The sequence below is a fragment of the Urtica dioica genome, chromosome 10 (assembly GCF_054948205.1).
Source record: "Urtica dioica subsp. dioica isolate 48M chromosome 10, U.dioica_male_clone48M_v1_H2, whole genome shotgun sequence".
NCBI lineage: Eukaryota > Viridiplantae > Streptophyta > Magnoliopsida > Rosales > Urticaceae > Urtica > Urtica dioica.
In genome coordinates, this window is record NC_142765.1 from 17,762,841 (window position 1) to 17,783,869 (window position 21,029).

Sequence of the window (21,029 nt, forward strand, 5' to 3'; positions counted from 1 at the left end):
CCGAAGAGACTGCAAAAGCGACAAAGTCAAAACCTTGAGCTAAAAACAAAAGCAAAAATACGAAACGTCAACATACCTTGAGGATCGCCGCTCGAGAGAGATGATGCGGCACTTGGGGTACCCCCGGTCCGCTGAGGAAACGGCGGGAACCACCCAGTGGAAGCCATCAGCTCAGGAGAACGAAATCGTTCAACGGCTTTCCGAGCCTCCGACATTCCCCGGATCTCCTTCACAAAGTCGAGATCATCGGCCCCCTCGTTAGCAGGAAACTCGGACAAGGGGCCGAACCGGAGCGGGGCGTCACCAAAAGCCTCCGCCGAGACCCACACCCACGGTCGTCGATTGTACTTCTCTGAATCGATGATCAGCTTAGTATTCCGTCGATCGCGGGCCACAAAGAAGCTGGGTTGCCCGGGCGCAGGGAAGACCGCGATGAGATTGCGAAAATCGCTCACGGTCATCACCCGCCCGGTTTGGCAATGCCACTCCATATGGCACATCGCCACTATGCGGTAGAATGCCGGGCTCATCTGACATGCGTGCACCCCCAGACGGGCGAGAAGCTGCTGAACGATGGGTTGAAACGGCAGCCGCAACCCGCAGTTAAGACTCGCAACTGAAACTGCGGCAAAACCACGACGAGGCCGGAAAGGACGGTCGTCCTTTAAAGGACGGAGAAGCGCCACGGATGACGGAATGGCAAAAGCCTCCCGGAGACCGACGAATGTCCGGTACGTAAGCGTGCTCGAAGCATCGACCCCCGAACAATCGAAGTCCTCGGGAGCGGCAAGGACCTCCTCGGGATACCACTCCGTCCTAGCAAGCGACCTCGCCGATACCAACGCCTCCGCGTCAGGGGTCTCGGGCTGAGAATCCCCTGGCTCCACGGAAGGGTCCCCGCCCTCCGACACGACCGCGGCAGCTGCCGACGGTACCTCGGGACACTCCGATGCGAGGCCTTCGGCCCCCGGACATGTCTCTGACTCACCTCCGGGATCTTCAGACTCGGGACCAAAGTCGTCCACGCAGTCTATCTCGTCGAGAACCGACTCTAGCGGAGTCACCGCATCCGCGTCCGTAACATCTCCCGGCGCGCCTTGAAAGCCCAAGTCGGACTGCGGCACGTCGAGGCGAACTTTGTCACGGACCCCCCCGCCAACTAAGTTGATCACAAGGCGAGGGGCAGGCTCCCCGGACGCGGGACGATCAAACTCCCCGCCTGTACCGCGCCCAGTTGGCGCGCACCCTTCGAGAGGCTGAGCAGCGGGCACGGTCGCGCCCAGCTCGCCTTCCTCCAACCACTGCTCTACTCCGCTTGGATTTTCTTCCACGTGCAGAGGGACTTCCCTTAATCCCGCGAAGAGATCATCCTCTGCGTGTTCAGAACCCTGAAACAAGAGAGAGAAATCAATCTCGGGACTCTCAGCTGAGAAAAGGGGAGGGACACCCATAATGCAAGCGTAAAAAGAAGGAAACAAGCGTAAGAAAAGAGAAAAAATAATGTGAGGAGTAAAGGGAAGGGGGGAGGTCTATTTATAGACTTCTAGGGGGGTAGGAGTCGAAATCCTACTCCCACAAGGAGCAAAATCGGAGTAGAAACTCCAAAAAGTCGGAGTTCTCCCGCGCGAAGCGACCCAGCCCCGCGCACGGGGCGCGCCGCGCGCCAAGCCCGCGCGCCGCGCGGGTCGTGCAGCACAGACCGCGCGCCGCGCGGCCACCCCCTAAAAAAAAAAAAAAAAAAAAAAAAAAGAAAGAAAAAAGAGAAGAGGAAAAAACTTTCCTCGGGGCCACAAGGTACGGGAAACATTTTCCTCAAACACCCAACTAGAAGAACAAAAAGTTCATCGCTGGGACGCCTCCCGAACGACGAACTTGGGGGGCTAATGTTGTCGGTCGTTTTCGGAAAACCCGAGACGCCAAGAAGGCACGTCGCTCAAAGGGCCGATGGTCAGGCCGGAGGTCCTGAAGAGCGGCAAATCTTCAAGCCCTCGCCCAAACTCCTGACTCCTCGAGTCGAGCTTCGCTCCTCGAGTCGAGCCTTGAGTCAATCTCCTCGAGTCGAGCCTTTAATTGTCCCTCGAGTCGAGCCTCGAGTCACTTTCGAGTCGAGCCTCGAGTCATCCTCGAGTCACTCCTCGAATCAAGTCGCTCTCGCCGGGCCGAGCCTTGCCCCTCGGATCGAGTCACTCTCATCAAGTAGAAAGCTTCATATTTCACGTGAGAAGAATGGCATTCGAAGGCCCGCAAGAGCCCGGCAAGACGAGCCGCTCACTGCGCATGCAACGCGCTGCACCGGCCAGCCGGGCAGCAGGCAGCGCGCCGCGCCGGTCAAGGAACCCTGCGCCGCGCGTCCTGCGCCGCGCGTCCCGCGCCGCGCCCGGTGACCCGCGCGCCGCGCCCCCTGCGCCGCGCGCCGCGCGCCGCGCGCCGCCCTTTGTGCGCCGCGCGCGCCGTGCGCCTCCACTTGATGCCACACGCATTCCTAGTCCCACATGGACGAAAAAGGGACCTTCTAAGGCTCCCAAACACCTATAAATACCCTCTCTCATTGAGGGGAAAGCAATCCCAAGATATCCCAAGATATCCAAGAATATCTAATAATTCTCTTCATCTCTTATCGACACGCTCGATTTCTCTGCTTCTCTGGATGCCATATTTGGCCTGAAGCAGGTTCTCTTCTCTCTCCCTCGTTCTCAAAGGTCCCGAAGCACTCACGGGAACTTCCCGGACGTCGCTCCCTTTGACCGAACGTTCTCCGGTGCTCAAGCACGCCCCTAGGGTTCTCAACTAGAGCTACCCTCGCGCGTCTAACACGCTAGACGCGTACGCGATCTCCGAAGTTCTGAGACGCTGCCGAGGACTCCTCGCGCCCCGTTTCCTTCGTCGAGCACGCCTCTCCGCCAAGGCTCCACGCCTCATACTGCGTCACACACGCTTGAACTACGTTCTGACCTGATCCCACGCACGGGTACGTAGGCAGCCGACAACCAAGGCACGGTCACTCATCCTCCTCATCCCCTACCTCTCCCGAGAGGCGGGTTGATCGGAGAAAACCCTAGCTCGAGACCATCGAGTTCACACTCTTGGCCCGGGTGCGATCACTTGGTCCGGCCTTGGATCGAACCGCCCGAGGTTTTAAATAGTTGTTCATTTTCGTGCGACAACATTTTGGCGCTAGAAGGAGGGGAAAATGTTGTCGCACGAAAATGAACAACTATTTAAAACCTCGGGCGGTTCGATCCAAGGCCGGACCAAGTGATCGCACCCGGGCCAAGAGTGTGAACTCGATAGTCTCGAGCTAGGGTTTTCTCCGATCAACCCGCCTCTCGGGAGAGGTAGGGGGTGAGGAGGATGAGTGACCGTGCCTTGGTTGTCGGCTGCCTACGTACCCGTGCGTGGGATCAGGTCAGAACGTAGTTCAAGCGTGTGTGACGCAGTATGAGGCGTGGAGCCTTGGCGGAGAGGCGTGCTCGACGAAGGAAACGGGGCGCGAGGAGTCCTCGGCAGCGTCTCAGAACTTCGGAGATCGCGTACGCGTCTAGCGTGTTAGACGCGCGAGGGTAGCTCTAGTTGAGAACCCTAGGGGCGTGCTTGAGCACCGGAGAACGTTCGGTCAAAGGGAGCGACGTCCGGGAAGTTCCCGTGAGTGCTTCGGGACCTTTGAGAACGAGGGAGAGAGAAGAGAACCTGCTTCAGGCCAAATATGGCATCCAGAGAAGCAGAGAAATCGAGCGTGTCGATAAGAGATGAAGAGAATTATTAGATATTCTTGGATATCTTGGGATATCTTGGGATTGCTTTCCCCTCAATGAGAGAGGGTATTTATAGGTGTTTGGGAGCCTTAGAAGGTCCCTTTTTCGTCCATGTGGGACTAGGAATGCGTGTGGCATCAAGTGGAGGCGCACGGCGCGCGCGGCGCACAAAGGGCGGCGCACAACGCGCGGCGCGCGGCGCGCGGCGCAGGGGGCGCGGCGCGCGGGTCACCGGGCGCGGCGCGGGACGCGCGGCGCAGGACGCGCGGCGCAGGGTTCCTTGACCGGCGCGGCGCGCTGCCTGCTGCCCGGCTGGCCGGTGCAGCGCGTTGCGTGCGCAGTGAGCGGCTCGTCTTGCCGGGCTCTTGCGGGCCTTCGAATGCCATTCTTCTCACGTGAAATATGAAGCTTTCTACTTGATGAGAGTGACTCGATCCGAGGGGCAAGGCTCGGCCCGGCGAGAGCGACTAGCGACTTGATTCGAGGAGTGACTCGAGGATGACTCGAGGCTCGACTCGAAAGTGACTCGAGGCTCGACTCGAGGGACAATTAAAGGCTCGACTCGAGGAGATTGACTCAAGGCTCGACTCGAGGAGTCAGGAGTTTGGGCGAGGGCTTGAAGATTTGCCGCTCTTCAGGACCTCCGGCCTGACCATCGGCCCTTTGAGCGACGTGCCTTCTTGGCGTCTCGGGTTTTCCGAAAACGACCGACAACATTAGCCCCCCAAGTTCGTCGTTCGGGAGGCGTCCCAGCGATGAACTTTTTGTTCTTCTAAGACGCCTACATGTCCCCCCAAATAGTTGTAGGCACGTCCAGCCCGTAAGACGCCTACATGGCGCAACCTAAGACGCCTACATGGCGCACGTAAGTCGCGTAAAGGCGCAGCCCGTAAGACGCCTACATGGCGCAACCCAAGACGCCTACATGGCGCACGTAAGTCGCGTAAAGGCGTAGCCCGTAAGACGCCTACATGGCGCAACCTAAGACGCCTACATGGCGCACGTAAGTCGCGTAAAGGCGCAGCCCGTAAGACGCCTACATGGCGCAACCTAAGACGCCTACATGGCGCACGTAAGTCGCTTACATGGCGCAACCCAAGACGCCTACATGGCGCGATTTGAGACGCCCACGTGGCACAATCCGGCGCACGTAACACACCTACGTAACATGGCTGACTCGCAGTTGAAAATACTTAAGAATGCAAACCATCCAAGTGACTGGCGTGTTTGAAAAAGTATCCTGCTGAGATAAAAGGATGGACAAAATCATTGACACAAACAAGTGACCATCCATGCATGCCATAGAAGATAAATGTGCGAAAACATTCATAAAAATAAATGAATAACTCCTCATAAAAGAAAGGGGCAATTGCCTCAAAGCCAAGAAAGCATGCGCTAAGACAAGTGCGCTAAAGGGAAATATCCTAGTAAGCAAGCGCTAAGACAAGTGCGCTGAACGGAAAAACCTAAAAAGCACACGCTAAAACATTTGCGCAGAAAAATAAAGAAAGAAAACGGTCACTCGGCGGGATCGTCGCCCACAGGGTCGGCCCCGTCGAGTGGTGGGAAAAGCGAGTCGAAGAAGTCGAAGGTGACCCCCCGAGAAACATTCTCGGCAGCTGTGGCGTCCCGACACTCCACCGCCGCTGCATGCCTTGCCTCCTCGACTCCGACATCAAAGTCGTCCTGAAGGTCGGACGCAAGCTGCTCCGCCGTGGCTTTCTCCTCGGTGACCCGAACCACCTCCTCCGCCAAGGAATCGCGCTTACGCTCTGCACGAACACGGGCAGCCTCACTCGATGTAAGCTGGCCCTGAAGAATGCCAACTTCTTCTGTGCGCGATTCCAACTGACGTCGAAGGTCCCGCGCTTCGCTCCGGAAGACCTCCGTCGACCGAGTCGCCACTTCAAGGGCTTGACGTTCCGTCGTTAGCTCCTCAGCCATCTTCGCCACCGCCGCCTGAGCGCGGTCGCACTTGCCGCGGGTAACTCCCAGTTCCACGCGAGCCTCCTGAAGCTGCTCGCGGAGACTCGCAAACTCCGCCTTTGAGTGAGAACCTCGCTCGGCGTGAGCCAACTGAGACTTCGCTTGAGCAAGCTCCTCCTGAGCACGACTCATCCGCCTGATGAGGTCGTGAAGGATCTTCTCGCCCCGGGTCGCTCGAGCAAGCACCTGAGAAGGCAAAAAGACAGTTTAGCGAAAGACAGATTCATCGCAAATGAGGCAAGGGAAACTCACTCTCTGTGCATCGGAAACGCCGTGACGAAAGAACTCTACGTCACTGCTGGCCACAACGCTCTTCCACATCTTCGTTGAAGATTGAGCAAGGCCCAGGGAACATTCCCCCCTAACCTCCGCGGCCTCCACGTCGACCATCGAATTCACGCGCTTAGAGTCCGAAGACGTGTCTGGCAAAGCCGAGGAGGAAGGTCGCTTCAGGGAAGCGCGAGGACCGCTCTCCGCCCGATGATCGGTATCGAGTTTCTCCCGACCATCCCGCGCAGCAATCCGACGGCGAACCGCCGCCAACGACTTCGGGTCCCGGGAAGCCTTCGCTAGACGAGCCCGAGCCCTCGCCCTAGCCGAAGAGACTGCAAAAGCGACAAAGTCAAAACCTTGAGCTAAAAACAAAAGCAAAAATACGAAACGTCAACATACCTTGAGGATCGCCGCTCGAGAGAGATGATGCGACACTTGGGGTACCCCCGGTCCGCTGAGGAAACGGCGGGAACCACCCAGTGGAAGCCATCAGCTCAGGAGAACGAAATCGTTCAACGGCTTTCCGAGCCTCCGACATTCCCCGGATCTCCTTCACAAAGTCGAGATCATCGGCCCCCTCGTTAGCAGGAAACTCGGACAAGGGGCCGAACCGGAGCGGGGCGTCACCAAAAGCCTCCGCTGAGACCCACACCCACGGTCGTCGATTGTACTTCTCTGAATCGATGATCAGCTTAGTATTCCGTCGATCGCGGGCCACAAAGAAGCTGGGTTGCCCGGGCGCAGGGAAGACCGCGATGAGATTGCGAAAATCGCTCACGGTCATCACCCGCCCGGTTTGGCAATGCCACTCCATATGGCACATCGCCACTATGCGGTAGAATGCCGGGCTCATCTGACATGCGTGCACCCCCAGACGGGCGAGAAGCTGCTGAACGATGGGTTGAAATGGCAGCCGCAACCCGCAGTTAAGACTCGCAACTGAAACTGCGGCAAAACCACGACGAGGCCGGAAAGGACGGTCGTCCTTTAAAGGACGGAGAAGCGCCACGGATGACGGAATGGCAAAAGCCTCCCGGAGACCGACGAATGTCCGGTACGTAAGCGTGCTCGAAGCATCGACCCCCGAACAATCGAAGTCCTCGGGAGCGGCAAGGACCTCCTCGGGATACCACTCCGTCCTAGCAAGCGACCTCGCCGATACCAACGCCTCCGCGTCAGGGGTCTCGGGCTGAGAATCCCCTGGCTCCACGGAAGGGTCCCCGCCCTCCGACACGACCGCGGCAGCTGCCGACGGTACCTCGGGACACTCCGATGCGAGGCCTTCGGCCCCCGGACATGTCTCTGACTCACCTCCGGGATCTTCAGACTCGGGACCAAAGTCGTCCACGCAGTCTATCTCGTCGAGAACCGACTCTAGCGGAGTCACCGCATCCGCGTCCGTAACATCTCCCGGCGCGCCTTGAAAGCCCAAGTCGGACTGCGGCACGTCGAGGCGAACTTTGTCACGGACCCCCCCGCCAACTAAGTTGATCACAAGGCGAGGGGCAGGCTCCCCGGACGCGGGACGATCAAACTCCCCGCCTGTACCGCGCCCAGTTGGCGCGCACCCTTCGAGAGGCTGAGCAGCGGGCACGGTCGCGCCCAGCTCGCCTTCCTCCAACCACTGCTCTACTCCGCTTGGATTTTCTTCCACGTGCAGAGGGACTTCCCTTAATCCCGCGAAGAGATCATCCTCTGCGTGTTCAGAACCCTGAAACAAGAGAGAGAAATCAATCTCGGGACTCTCAGCTGAGAAAAGGGGAGGGACACCCATAATGCAAGCGTAAAAAGAAGGAAACAAGCGTAAGAAAAGAGAAAAAATAATGTGAGGAGTAAAGGGAAGGGGGGAGGTCTATTTATAGACTTCTAGGGGGGTAGGAGTCGAAATCCTACTCCCACAAGGAGCAAAATCGGAGTAGAAACTCCAAAAAGTCGGAGTTCTCCCGCGCGAAGCGACCCAGCCCCGCGCACGGGGCGCGCCGCGCGCCAAGCCCGCGCGCCGCGCGGGTCGTGCAGCACAGACCGCGCGCCGCGCGGCCACCCCCTAAAAAAAAAAAAAAAAAAAAAAAAAAAAAAGAAAGAAAAAAGAGAAGAGGAAAAAACTTTCCTCGGGGCCACAAGGTACGGGAAACATTTTCCTCAAACACCCAACTAGAAGAACAAAAAGTTCATCGCTGGGACGCCTCCCGAACGACGAACTTGGGGGGCTAATGTTGTCGGTCGTTTTCGGAAAACCCGAGACGCCAAGAAGGCACGTCGCTCAAAGGGCCGATGGTCAGGCCGGAGGTCCTGAAGAGCGGCAAATCTTCAAGCCCTCGCCCAAACTCCTGACTCCTCGAGTCGAGCTTCGCTCCTCGAGTCGAGCCTTGAGTCAATCTCCTCGAGCCGAGCCTTTAATTGTCCCTCGAGTCGAGCCTCGAGTCACTTTCGAGTCGAGCCTCGAGTCATCCTCGAGTCACTCCTCGAATCAAGTCGCTCTCGCCGGGCCGAGCCTTGCCCCTCGGATCGAGTCACTCTCATCAAGTAGAAAGCTTCATATTTCACGTGAGAAGAATGGCATTCGAAGGCCCGCAAGAGCCCGGCAAGACGAGCCGCTCACTGCGCACGCAACGCGCTGCACCGGCCAGCCGGGCAGCAGGCAGCGCGCCGCGCCGGTCAAGGAACCCTGCGCCGCGCGTCCTGCGCCGCGCGTCCCGCGCCGCGCCCGGTGACCCGCGCGCCGCGCCCCCTGCGCCGCGCGCCGCGCGCCGCGCGTTGTGCGCCGCCCTTTGTGCGCCGCGCGCGCCGTGCGCCTCCACTTGATGCCACACGCATTCCTAGTCCCACATGGACGAAAAAGGGACCTTCTAAGGCTCCCAAACACCTATAAATACCCTCTCTCATTGAGGGGAAAGCAATCCCAAGATATCCCAAGATATCCAAGAATATCTAATAATTCTCTTCATCTCTTATCGACACGCTCGATTTCTCTGCTTCTCTGGATGCCATATTTGGCCTGAAGCAGGTTCTCTTCTCTCTCCCTCGTTCTCAAAGGTCCCGAAGCACTCACGGGAACTTCCCGGACGTCGCTCCCTTTGACCGAACGTTCTCCGGTGCTCAAGCACGCCCCTAGGGTTCTCAACTAGAGCTACCCTCGCGCGTCTAACACGCTAGACGCGTACGCGATCTCCGAAGTTCTGAGACGCTGCCGAGGACTCCTCGCGCCCCGTTTCCTTCGTCGAGCACGCCTCTCCGCCAAGGCTCCACGCCTCATACTGCGTCACACACGCTTGAACTACGTTCTGACCTGATCCCACGCACGGGTACGTAGGCAGCCGACAACCAAGGCACGGTCACTCATCCTCCTCATCCCCTACCTCTCCCGAGAGGCGGGTTGATCGGAGAAAACCCTAGCTCGAGACCATCGAGTTCACACTCTTGGCCCGGGTGCGATCACTTGGTCCGGCCTTGGATCGAACCGCCCGAGGTTTTAAATAGTTGTTCATTTTCGTGCGACAACAGCCTGAACCATCATACCTTTAGAACAACCATAGGTTGAAAAAGAGCGATAAACTGAGACGACTCTTTATCTTGAAATATGCGACCCTGCAAAGAGATATGTTAGATTGCCGGTCTTTGATTCACATTCCACAACTATACCACAAAGCATAATATACCTGTACTGGTCTCCCCTTCAATGAGTTGGACATGGTGTTGGCCAAACGAGAAGCCATTTTTTGGTCATCCTGCATGTGGGTAAGGATAAATATAAATATTATTTCTCAGCTGCAGATGCTTGAAAGATAATGTTTTTTTCCTTCCAAACAATCATCAGAAACAAACATATCATTACTATGAAATTTAGCAATCAAATATATAGACAGATGAACCACCAAAAAAAAAAAACCTCCAAATTCCTAAAACGAACCCTAGAATCCGAATTAAGAAGTGGGGAAGAAGATTTTCTTTACCTTGCTTCCCGAAATCCAGTCTCCTCGCCGTCGTCTCCCTCTTTTCCCGGCGTCCTCGGCGTGCTCGCGGCGGCGCTCACTCCTTCTCGGCCGCGCGCGCGAGGTGATGCTCGGTCTCGGTGGCTGCTGTCGGCCGCGCGTCCTCTCCCTCGGTCGCTCTCCTTCTCAGTCTCGCTCTCTCGCTCCCCCTCAATCTCTCTTTCTCTCTCTCGGCCGCTCAGCCCCCTCCTTCTTCTTTTCTTTTCTCTTCTTCTTTTCTTTTCTCTTCTTCTCTTTCCTTTCCCTTCTTCTTCTAATCGCATAGAATTTGGCAAAAGAGGCAACGAAATTTTAGAAGTGAAATAAGAGGGAACAAAATCCCGCTAAATTTTTAGACCAAATATTTTGGACTTTTGGGTGCGACTTTGTCGCACCCAAAGGTATGATGTTGGACTTTTGGGTGCGACAAAGTCGCACCCAAAGGTATGATGAGCTTTTGGGTGCGACTTTTCGCACCCAAATTTAAAAAAAATCAGCGAAATTTTTTGGTTTCTTCAGTGACATTTGGGTGGGAAAAATCGCACCCGAAATTAATTTTTGGTGCGACTTTTAGGTGCGAAAAGTCGCACCCAAAAGTCATCCGCACCGAATAACTGTATTTGTAGTAGTGTCAACTGTTGACATCAGTGTCAACAATTGACGTCAACTGTTGACATCAATGTCAACAGTTGACGTCAATTGTTGACATCAATGTCAACAAACAGAGAGCTCATAAATCACAGATGTCAACAGTTGACGTCAACTGTTGACATCAACGTCAACAATTGACGTCAACTGTTGACGTGAATGTCAACAATTGACGTCAACTGTTGACATCAATGTCAACAATTTACGTCAATTGCTGACATCTTTAGTTAATTCTCATTTAAATAAAAACTTACCAACATTCGAACAACATATGAAGTGTATTTTTCTGCTCTGGCTTGGTATTCTTTTGTCAAAATGGTTTGTGTATTTGCCGCAGCTTCCTGACGCTCATAAAACCATCTCATACTTCCCTCTCTCAGCCAATCCATCAATTTTGAAACTGGAAATTGTCTCACCTTTACATTTAATGCATTTAATGACTCCGCATTGTTGTTCGTCATGATACCATACCTCTTTGCCCTGAACATACACATTGCCCATCTTTGGTACCCGACATCATTGGCTAAGTAGCAACGTATTTCAGGATTTTCAGCGTCTAACATGACCATAAAACTTTCAAATTCCCGCTGAGTGTATGCTTTTGCGGCACCGTAAAATTTCCACTTCACCTCCTTCGTGATCCCCTTGAAAGTAGTCTTCAAATTACCGTGTAGATGGAACATGCAAAAACCATGATCACAATTTGGAAATACCGTCTTGAGGCCATTGATTATACCAGCATGTCTATCGGATACAAATACTTGTTGCTCCCGTTCCCCAATTGCGTCCTTTAATTTTTCAAAGAAGTAAATCCAAGCCTCGTTAGATTCTGAAGGACCAAGACTGTAGGCTAGTGGAAAAATCTGCTTGTTTCCGTCCATCCCACATGCCGTATATAACGTCCCTTTGTAATAATTCTTCAAATGCGTACCATCGACAATAATAATAGGCCTTACGTACTTCCACCCCGTTCTCCATGGCCCGAGTGACATGAAAAAACTTACAAATACACCGCCATCACCAGTGACAAGGTCAAAAAAAGAACCCGGATTCTTAGTCTCGATCATGTACCCTAGCTTAGGCAAGAACTTGTACGAGTCTTTCGAATTGCCGTAGAGGGACTTTAGAGCCTCTTCTCTGGACCGTCAAGCCTTTTTGTAAGACATAGACACTCCGTAATCCATTTGCATGTAATTCCTTATCTCTTTTGGTTTGCTCATTCCAATGGTTGGATCAATACACTTATGCTTAACCATCTCTCCTATTAACGAAGCTGTTGCTTGAGGGTGACGTCCTTGCCTTAAGTTTAGGGGACAAGCGTGCTCATTGTCAAATCTAAAATATGAAAATTACACAATTAGTTTCAAAACCCAAATGTCAACTGTTGATTTTAGAGTTATCACCTGTTGACATTAATTGTTGACATCAATTATTGACGTCAATTGTTGACGTCTGTGAGATATTCGCTCTCAGTCAAAAGAAGAAAAATAATTCACCGACGTCAACAATTGATGTCAACAGTTGACGTCAATTGTTGACATCTATGACTTATTTGCCTTCTGTTGACTGAGAGGAAATATCTCACAGATGTCAACAATTGACGTCAACAATTGATGTCAACAGTTGATAACTCTAATTCAAATTCATAATTCAACAAAGAGTTTACCTTCTAATTTGAAATATGGGTGTGTTTTCCTTTCTCACAGCTCGAACAGCCCATTTACAATGCTCTCCCGGACAAACAACGTGCAAGGTGTTTTTGTCCGAGCTCTTTGTCATATACGAGAAGTTGTTGCTTATGGTGAACAACATCAAGTGTTTCTTTAAAGTCTTTTTATTCGAGTAAAATGCATAACGCTCAATAAATACAGGGGATCACCATCCAAAATAAAGGTGTCCTCTCTCGTAGTAGACGAACTTGGCACACTATGTGGAGGGGACGGTGGATGACTTGTTCTTCGCGGTGGAGGAGAGGAGTTTTGTGGTGGAGGGGGGGAGTTTCGTCGTGGTGGAGACATAGAGTTTCGTGGTGGTTGAGGAGGGGAGTTTCGTCGTGGTGGAGACATAGAGTTTGGTGGTGGTTGAGGAGGGGAGTTTCGTCGTGGTGGAGACATAGAGTTTCGTGGTGGTTGAGGATGGGAGTTTCGTCGTGGTGGAGGAGGAGTTGGGTTTCGTGGTGGGAAGCCTCGTCGTTGTTGTTGTGTCTCATTGTCTGACAACCTAATGTCATCCAATCCTAATGTAGAACGAATTGCCGATTCATGAGTTGGGACCGAATCACACCCCTCCTCGGGTATTGATGGCATAAGGGGATATCCGTCACAACCACTATCACGGCTGTTGCGAGTGGATCCAACTCTTGGAGAATCGAGCCCCGATGGTTTTTCTTTTATTTCCAATATCAATTTTAATTTCTCCGTGTCTTCTTCCCTCCTTCTTCTCAAGTATAAATAACATTTCAGTGTGTCGTCGTTGGTTATCTCAACAGGTATCATTGCACCAGCCATCGCATATGAAACGCCAATTGTATGGGTAGATGGTGATTTGCGCAAATACGCGTAAATTATTTGCATCAAACTAGCGAAGCTCACTTCATACGGCACCATAATTCCGAAAGATCATTTCTCATGATACTAGGAATGGCAACGGGTACGGGTTTTAGCGGGTACACCATTACCATACCCGTACTCGCCAAATAAAATACCCGTTAGCCCGTACCCGTTAACCCGTCTATTTAAACGGGGCGGGTAACGGGTATACCCGCCGGGTGACGGGTGCCAAAAGTATGAACCCGTTAACCCGCTTTTTTTTAATAAAAAAATTGACTCATACACAGGTTCTATAAAAAAAAATAAAAAAAAAAAAAAGAACACAAGCTTGTACGTAGTCACTAGTACACAGGTTCTAAAAAAAAAAAGCATTCCACAAGGTCTAAAAAGAACACAAACATGCTACCAAGTGGTAGTATCCAGTAGCCACACACACACGTTAACCCTTAACATATTAAGAACAACAAGTTAGGGGTGAAATCGGTTCGGTTTGGTTCGGTTTTGGACCAATTTGAAAACCGAAACCGAATTTTCGGTTTTGAAAATTTTGGACCAATGACCGAACCGAATTGGTCAAAAACCGAAAATCGGTTAACCGAAAATTCGGTTAACCGGTTTTGTAAAACCGATAACCGATTTTATAACCGTTTTAAAACTGGTTAACCAGTTTCGAAACCGGTTAACCGAAAAAATCGGTTAACCGATTTCAAAACTGGTTAACCAGTTTTAAAGATGTTATAATTATCCAAATCGGTTATCCGGTTCAAATCGGTTAACCGATTAAAATCGGTTATCCGGTTTAAAACTGGTTATCCGGTTTCAAAACTGGATAAAAAAAAATCGGTTAAATAACCGATAACCGAATTTTTGGATTTTCAAAACCGATAACCGAACCGATTCTTAAATTCGGTTTCGGTTAACCGAACCGAATTTTCGGTTTGATGACGTGGCACCGAATTTCGGTTCCGAATCGGTTCGGTTATCGGTTTAACCAATTTTCGGTCAATTTTTGTACACCCCTACAACAAGTTGTTGTAGTTACAATAAAATAACATTTCCTTCATGATTTAATAATTTAGTTTGAGGGCTTCTCCATGACGTTTGATGAAGACATTTCCTATACAAAAGAACATTTTTTTTCTTAAGTCCAAAAACACAGTAGCTGAAATTACAAGTATTAAAAAAAGTACCTCTTGGTCACTAGTATCACCATCGTCCCAATAGTACATATAGACGTCATCGGAAGACTTCTTATCTACAAAAAAAAAAAAAAGATAACAAAGACAATGAGTACAAAAATAATTTACTTTGAAATTAAATTGTAAACACAATAATATTACCTTGATTGTCACTCAACAACCAATTTTGAGCACACATCAATGCTTCTAAGGTTGATGGCAAAAGTCTACTACGGTGTGGATTTACAACTCTTCCACTTGTTGAGAAAGCGGATTCGGAAGCAACGGTGGACATAGGAATAGCAAATATATCCCAAGCTACTTGAGATAGTATCGGAAACTTCACTCCATAAGCTTTCCACCAACTCAACACATTGAAGTTTTCTTTCATAGGCATGAGAGATTCTTCCAAATAAAAATCCAAATCACTCTTGACATTCTCAACAACATCTTCACTTTGTAAAAAAGTTTCAAACCTCGTCTTTTTTTATTGGGGGACAAGTAGAACGACCATCATCCATCAAACAACCCTTTTCGGAGTTTTCGCTCTCTTTATTCTTTGTCTTCAATTCATATTCAGCCACTAATGATCTTAACATGACCAAGACCTTTTCAGTTTCCATGCCACAACGTTCCTTTCCGTATATCAATGGAAAATAACATTTAAACGACTTCATCTTGTACTTGGGATCTAAGACTGCCGCTATACACAATATTCCTTGGATATCATCCCAATATTTGTCATATTTTTGAATCATGGATTCTGACATTTCCTCTATTTCTGGTATTTCAGATTTTTTCCAATCAAGAAGAGACAATTTAATTTCAGCCATCTCTATAAAAAAAAGGTTAGCAGTAGGATATAATGCCTATTCTGGTTGCTGGCCGTCCATAGATCAGATGTGATTGCGATTTTCCCCTTAGTTTTCTCCAATAAGCTCATCATTTTGCTCTTTTGCAGCTTGTAAATCTTTAGAATGTCTTTCTTGACCGTATTCCTTGCCATCATCTTAAATAATGGTTGAAGTCCAGTGCAAAACTTTCTAAATCCAACATGTTCAACAATTGAGAGCGGATACTCATGCATGATGATCATATTTGCGAGATCATTTCGTGAAACGTCCGGGTCGAAAGCATGTAGAGCAATTTTGGATTTTCCATCTGATGTCTTTGCTGGGTTCAATGCCATTTGAGATATTGTTGATGTAGTCCGACGTGTACATATTTTCCAATGATTTTTCAAATGAGTCGTCCCATCCTTTGATGACCCGTTAAGTTTTTTTTTTTTGCAATATATGCAAATTACCTTGAATACATCATCAATATTGACTATCTCAAAATGCTTCCATACAAGAGATGTCAATGCTCGGGTCGTTGCTGGCTTATTTGCAGTCTGAGTTGATACCTCTACGGGGCTCGGGCTGGATTGAGCATTCGAATCAAGCGATATAGCAATATTTGCTGGAGTTGATGGATTTTCTTCCGGAGTCGACGAAACCCCTCCTTCATCTATGACAAATCACCACAAAGAATATAATTGTTTTACACTATAGACTGTAAAAAAAATTCCAAAAGTCTAAAATTGTTTCTATAAAATTACGAACAATAAAATTTACACTACATACTACAAAAAAAAGTCACTACAGACTTCAAGAAAATTCTATAAGTCCACAAAAAAAATACTACAGACTTTAATAAAAACATTGCTACTTATTCAATACAATACAAGTGACATGAAATACAACTTTTTTATTTTTTTTATTAAAGACATGAAATATAACTTATGTTGTCAGTGGTGCCCACAAGAAGAGTTGTAGTCTTTATTTTGTACATTTGATGTAATAAAGTCTCATGAAGACTCTTGCTTGTAATTGCCTATTCATTAATAAAGTTGAAACGTTCATTCATTCTTTCTTTGTTTGAAGCTTTATGATAAAACCTTAGTCTTTTAGTCCATAAACAAACTTAACAACTTACGAAGAGACAAATGTAGATTTGCATGAACAAACTCCTCGTAGTTTGCTTAAAACGATATATTCACAATCTTAGGGTCAAAGGACTATTGACCTCAGTATGATTGTTAGAAGAATCTATGATGTCTAGTTATGAGGCATTGAGAGTTTGGGACTCTATAATTCTTCTAGGTATCTTCCGAAGGTACTGAATTGACCAGTGCACTTCTAGAGACAATATAAGAACAAACCATTTAACCTCTTGTGTCTCGAAGTCACTATGTATGAATTGCATCATGCTTACCTTAATCCTGAAATGAGACATGCCATTTCACACCTTAGTATTCTCATTTGAGAAAGTCAAAGTTCGGACTCACTATGTGATTCCGAACAAGGCCTATTGGTGAAGTACTAAGTTGTGAGTATGTCATGAGTAACTTTGTGAAGTTCTCATAAATATGGAATTCATGTATAAGATTGCTGAAATGCAATGTATGTCACCTCATGCTTTGTTCCTTGGAGTGTGAATAAATGAACTGGCCAGTGTCCAAATTGAGTCCTGACTCTTTTGGATGAAACGATGTGACTTGTTAGCTCCTCGTCAATACATTGTTTCTAACTTATTCACAAGCGACAAAGGAGTTGAGGAAATAACAGCTAGAAGGGTAAAATGGTAATTTAGTAAATCCCGACTAGCTGATGACATTCATGAAGGGTAAACATAGATAATATTCAGTGGATCCGCTCATCATAATTAGGTTGAATTCTTGAGTAGAAAACAAATTCATTTGAACCGAGAGATTTTCAGTGTCAGCTCTTTAGTGGAGTCAGTTGGCATTAAGCTAAACTTGGAAAAGGTTTGTGAACTTTTGAGTCCAAGTGTTTAGCTCAAGCTTTGTTCATTTTGCTCCATGAGGTCACTGTCACGAATCACATCGATAGGAATAGTTAAATTGGAAGCTAAGTCAAAACAAGAACGAAAATAGTCAAAAGGGTATTTTTGTCTTTTGAGACATATGATGAAATGAATGTCAATAAATTTTTTGACAAGTTCATTTGATGACTTAATGTCACTCGGCCATAACTTGATTATTGGGCCTTGTGAATTAATTTCATTTCATAAGAATTTTATTGAAAATTCTTAATGGGCTAATTTGATCAATTGTTGACGCTAATGTCAACAATTTACGTCAACAGTTGACGTCAGCTGTTGACATCTAATGTCAACAACTGATGAACTTCGATGACATTACTATCAGCGAAGTTCATGAGTTGTTGACATCAGATGTCAACAGTTGCGTCAACAACTCATGAACTTCGCCTAAAAACAAGAGAAAAAAATAAAAATTGCCCAGAAAAATTGCCCAGAACAAAAAGAGTCTTTTTTTTTTCAATCTCAAACATACCCAGAATAAACATACCCAAAAACCAAAGAAAAGTTTGATAAAACAAAAAACAAAACAAAACTAACCTTGAGTCCGGATTTATGAGCTTTAGTCGTGCTTCCTTGAGCGTGTCGAAGGGTGAGCTCAAAGTTGAATGAGAGAGAGAGAGATAGAGAGAGAGAGAGAGAGTGAGACTGGTCGTGAAGGATTCGGGTTCGGGGTGGGTCTCGGTCGCGATTGAGGGAAGAAGAAAGAGAGTATCTTGAGGGTGAGTTTGGGTGAGGTCTGGTGAGTTCGACTGAGAGAGAGAGAGAGAGAGAGAGAGAGAGAGAGAGAGAGAGAGAGAGTAAATGGTATAAGGGTTTACACGGTTAGAGAGAGAGAGCGAGATATAAATAATTTTGAATAAAAAATAGAAATTTTATTTTGGAATGATATTAAATGAGGTTGGTGTGAAATTGAAAGAAAAAATAAGGTTGATGGTATATTTGGTTTTTCACTTTTGAGGAACTTGTATTTTTGGCCAAAGTTATACTTTGGTGGATTTTTGGAAAAAATTATTGATATGGTGGTAGTTTGAGCAATTTCTCTTATAAATTTTACCATTACTTTATCATTTTGTATATCTATTATTATTGTTGTTCATTTTTTTATGGGCGGGCTAGGTATCTAGCCCAAATAGCCCCCTATTTTAAAATTATAGTCCAACTAAACATATTTAGGAAAGTAGCCAATTTGTTATAATAACATTCCAATATTCCAATAATACCCTTAAGAGTTGTTATTATTAACTGTCAGAGTAAATAATATTAACGGTAACAAGAAAAATAGTAAATCTTATTAACTAGTAATAAGAGCAACAATAAATCTTATTAACTTTAATCTCCGCCGTCTTTGGCGCCGGAATTCGAGTTTTCATCAAAGTTTTAAACGGTGAAATCTCAACCCTACCTTCAAACGGTCGGATCTGTGCAGCCGCAGGACTCGCTGATGTTCGAGATCGTTTCAGGAGGAGGATCGTCACGGTTAATCGAATTAGCTTTCACAGTAAATATAAACTTGTGACCTTCGAATGGCCGGATCGGCGCAATCGCGAGACTCACCGATGTTCAAAATCGTTTTCGAAAGAAGTTCGTCACAGTTAATCAGATTAACTCTGACAGACAGTTAATCCGATTAACTGTAATAGTTAATCTGATTAACTGTCGAACGAAAAACCCTAGAATCTGAAATCGAACATGAGTTCGACACGTGTGTCGGCCCTACCTCCGCCGCCTTCGAGTTCGACACGCGATTTAACTCCGAATTCGGCAATCCGAGCGACAACCACATTGGAATCAACCTTGGAACCACCGGTAAGGAGAACCGGTGCAAGCTTCTCCAGAAGGGACACGAGGCGGTGGCGATCGAGTACGGAGCTCCTTCTTCAGCGCCAGCGATGGCGAGTCTCCGGCGAAGATCCAGTGGATCACAGAGGAAGATTGTGGTGTGGTGTTTGAGTGTGGATGTGGTGTTTAGGTGTAGTGCTTGGGTGTTGGGTGTTTGGTGTGAGAGAGAAGGGTATTTTTGAGATTTTAATCAATGTTGGCTATCTTTTAAAATAAATTGATAGTTTGACTACTATTTTAATCTCATCTCTTAATAGAGGCTAGATACTAATAAATCTATTGATACATGTATAGTGAAAACTATATAATTGTATACTGAAAACTTAATGGGTATTTTTGTCCTAATTATTTACTTAATTTTTTTAATATGTTTTGATATTACAATTATTTTATAAAAGAATCCCGAAAAACCATTAGCTAGTTCCGTAATTCTCTCAAAATATTATATCTATTTTCAAGAGAAAACCATTGAACATTGTGTATTTTAAATTATTTTAAAAAATATTTTGATATTATAATTTTATTAATAAAATCATAAACACTAAATAAAGTTAAAAAATATCCAAATTTAATTTTTTTTAATAAACATTAAAATAGAAAAAATTAATTACAACTTAACAAAAACTATTTTCAAGATAAAAATATAAACATAATACTTTCAAAATTAGTTAAATAAAATCATCACACGCAATTTGAACGCATATTTTCGTATTATAGAATAAATTTATTAAAATAAAAGATAAAAATCATGACGCCAATTATTTAGCTTCTATTTCCGAAGGCCGAATGAATATCACATATGATCAGTAGGTCACTCAAATGTCACTAAGGGAAAACTTGGCTTTCACGATTAAGTTTAAACGACAGTTGTGTTCTATCGTGAAATCCATTGTCGTGGTAAGTTTTCACAATGGAAATAAGACTTGTTCAAACTTTTTCCAACGACAATTTTGGTCCGTCGTGGTATGCTAAAATTGGGAAGGTATTTCAACGTTATAACTTGTACCTATGACTTTCCACGACGGTCTTTCCTATCGTGGAAACTCACCTAACAACACTCTTTCCACGACGGAAGACCAAACTGTCGTGGAAAGTTGAAAAACACACTATTTTCATGATGGACATAATGTCCGTCGTGAATACGCAACGACGGGACTTTACACGATGGTTTTTGAAAACCGATGTGGAAAGTCCGTCGTGTAAGCGGATAATTGTAGTAATGGCTAGTCCTCTACCACCGGGTCGGGAGTTTATTCAGAATAATGTCATTTGACGAGTTAGAAGTCCAAGACATATTTGGGATATCGTGTCTATTTTATATAAGTATGCACTTTTATACGGGAGTCAAGTTGTGCATGTCCGATTATTGGCCCTATAAACTCGAGTCTTCTCGCGTCTAAAGCTCTATGTTTTTTCAAGTGTAAACGTCGAAGAAAGATGAGAAATACACTTCGTACGGCGGTTTTTTTCAACCTTAATATTTTATTCGACTTCTTCTTCTTGCTCTCATGTATTTTTTTTCTCTCCGTCTCCTTTTACACGGTCTTATTATCTTCTTCTTGTGAGAATCTAGAGGACAAGACTGAAAAAATTAACATTTTAAAAACTGCTTCCTAACAGTAACAGTAGATTGCACGCTTTTTATATGCAGCACATGGTTTAGAAGATATACATGCAGCTCAAACTTAATTATTAACAAATTTACCAAATTCAATATTTACCAATAAATTAGTCAAATTCAGCAACTATATTAATATAACATATAATATTAAAATAAAATAAAAATAAAACACCCGTATGATATCTAGATATATTTTTGAAATATGTCTATTTTTCAAAATCAATTTATTACGGTATGAGACTATATTAGTATATCCTAAGATCAATAAACATGAAAATTCGTCATCATACACGTAAGCACACATGTCACTATATATATATATACACGTA

At 46.9% G+C, this 21,029-nt stretch overlaps 2 protein-coding genes across 2 annotated transcripts in view; both read right to left on the reverse strand.

Moving 5' to 3' along the window:
• The window catches only part of LOC149383650 (villin-2-like), a 32,956-nt gene extending 23,219 nt beyond the window's left edge, over positions 1–9,737 (reverse strand). Inside the window, exons 1-2 of the mRNA XM_089627865.1 lie at positions 9,668–9,737; positions 9,528–9,596 (exon numbers count right to left, since the gene is read on the reverse strand). Of these exons, the coding sequence (XP_089483991.1) occupies positions 9,528–9,596; positions 9,668–9,724 (126 nt within the window). The 5' untranslated portion in view covers positions 9,725–9,737. The remainder of the gene's footprint in view (positions 1–9,527; positions 9,597–9,667) is intronic.
• Positions 9,738–9,765: 28 nt separating this feature from the next.
• LOC149383651 (uncharacterized) lies at positions 9,766–13,233 on the reverse strand. Its single transcript, XM_089627866.1, has 4 exons — positions 12,883–13,233; positions 12,294–12,457; positions 10,882–11,764; positions 9,766–9,807 (listed from the first exon to the last, which is right to left on the reverse strand). Exons 1-4 carry the CDS (start codon positions 13,231–13,233, stop codon positions 9,766–9,768), a joined length of 1,440 nt encoding a protein of 479 aa, XP_089483992.1.
• Positions 13,234–21,029: the final 7,796 nt, after the last annotated feature.

Bases quoted from the DNA above. Each gene is read 5' to 3' on its own strand.
- LOC149383651 (XM_089627866.1), bottom strand. From the start codon at position 13,233: ATGGTGCCGTATGAAGTGAGCTTCGCTAGTTTGATGCAAATAATTTAC. The intron at 11,765-12,293 runs GTAAACTCTTTG...TTGACGGTCCAG, and splicing joins CCCATATTTCAAATTAGAAG to AGAAGAGGCTCTAAAGTCCC. The intron at 9,808-10,881 runs GTAAGTTTTTAT...ATTGTTTGGAAG, and splicing joins CATATGTTGTTCGAATGTTG to GAAAAAAACATTATCTTTCA.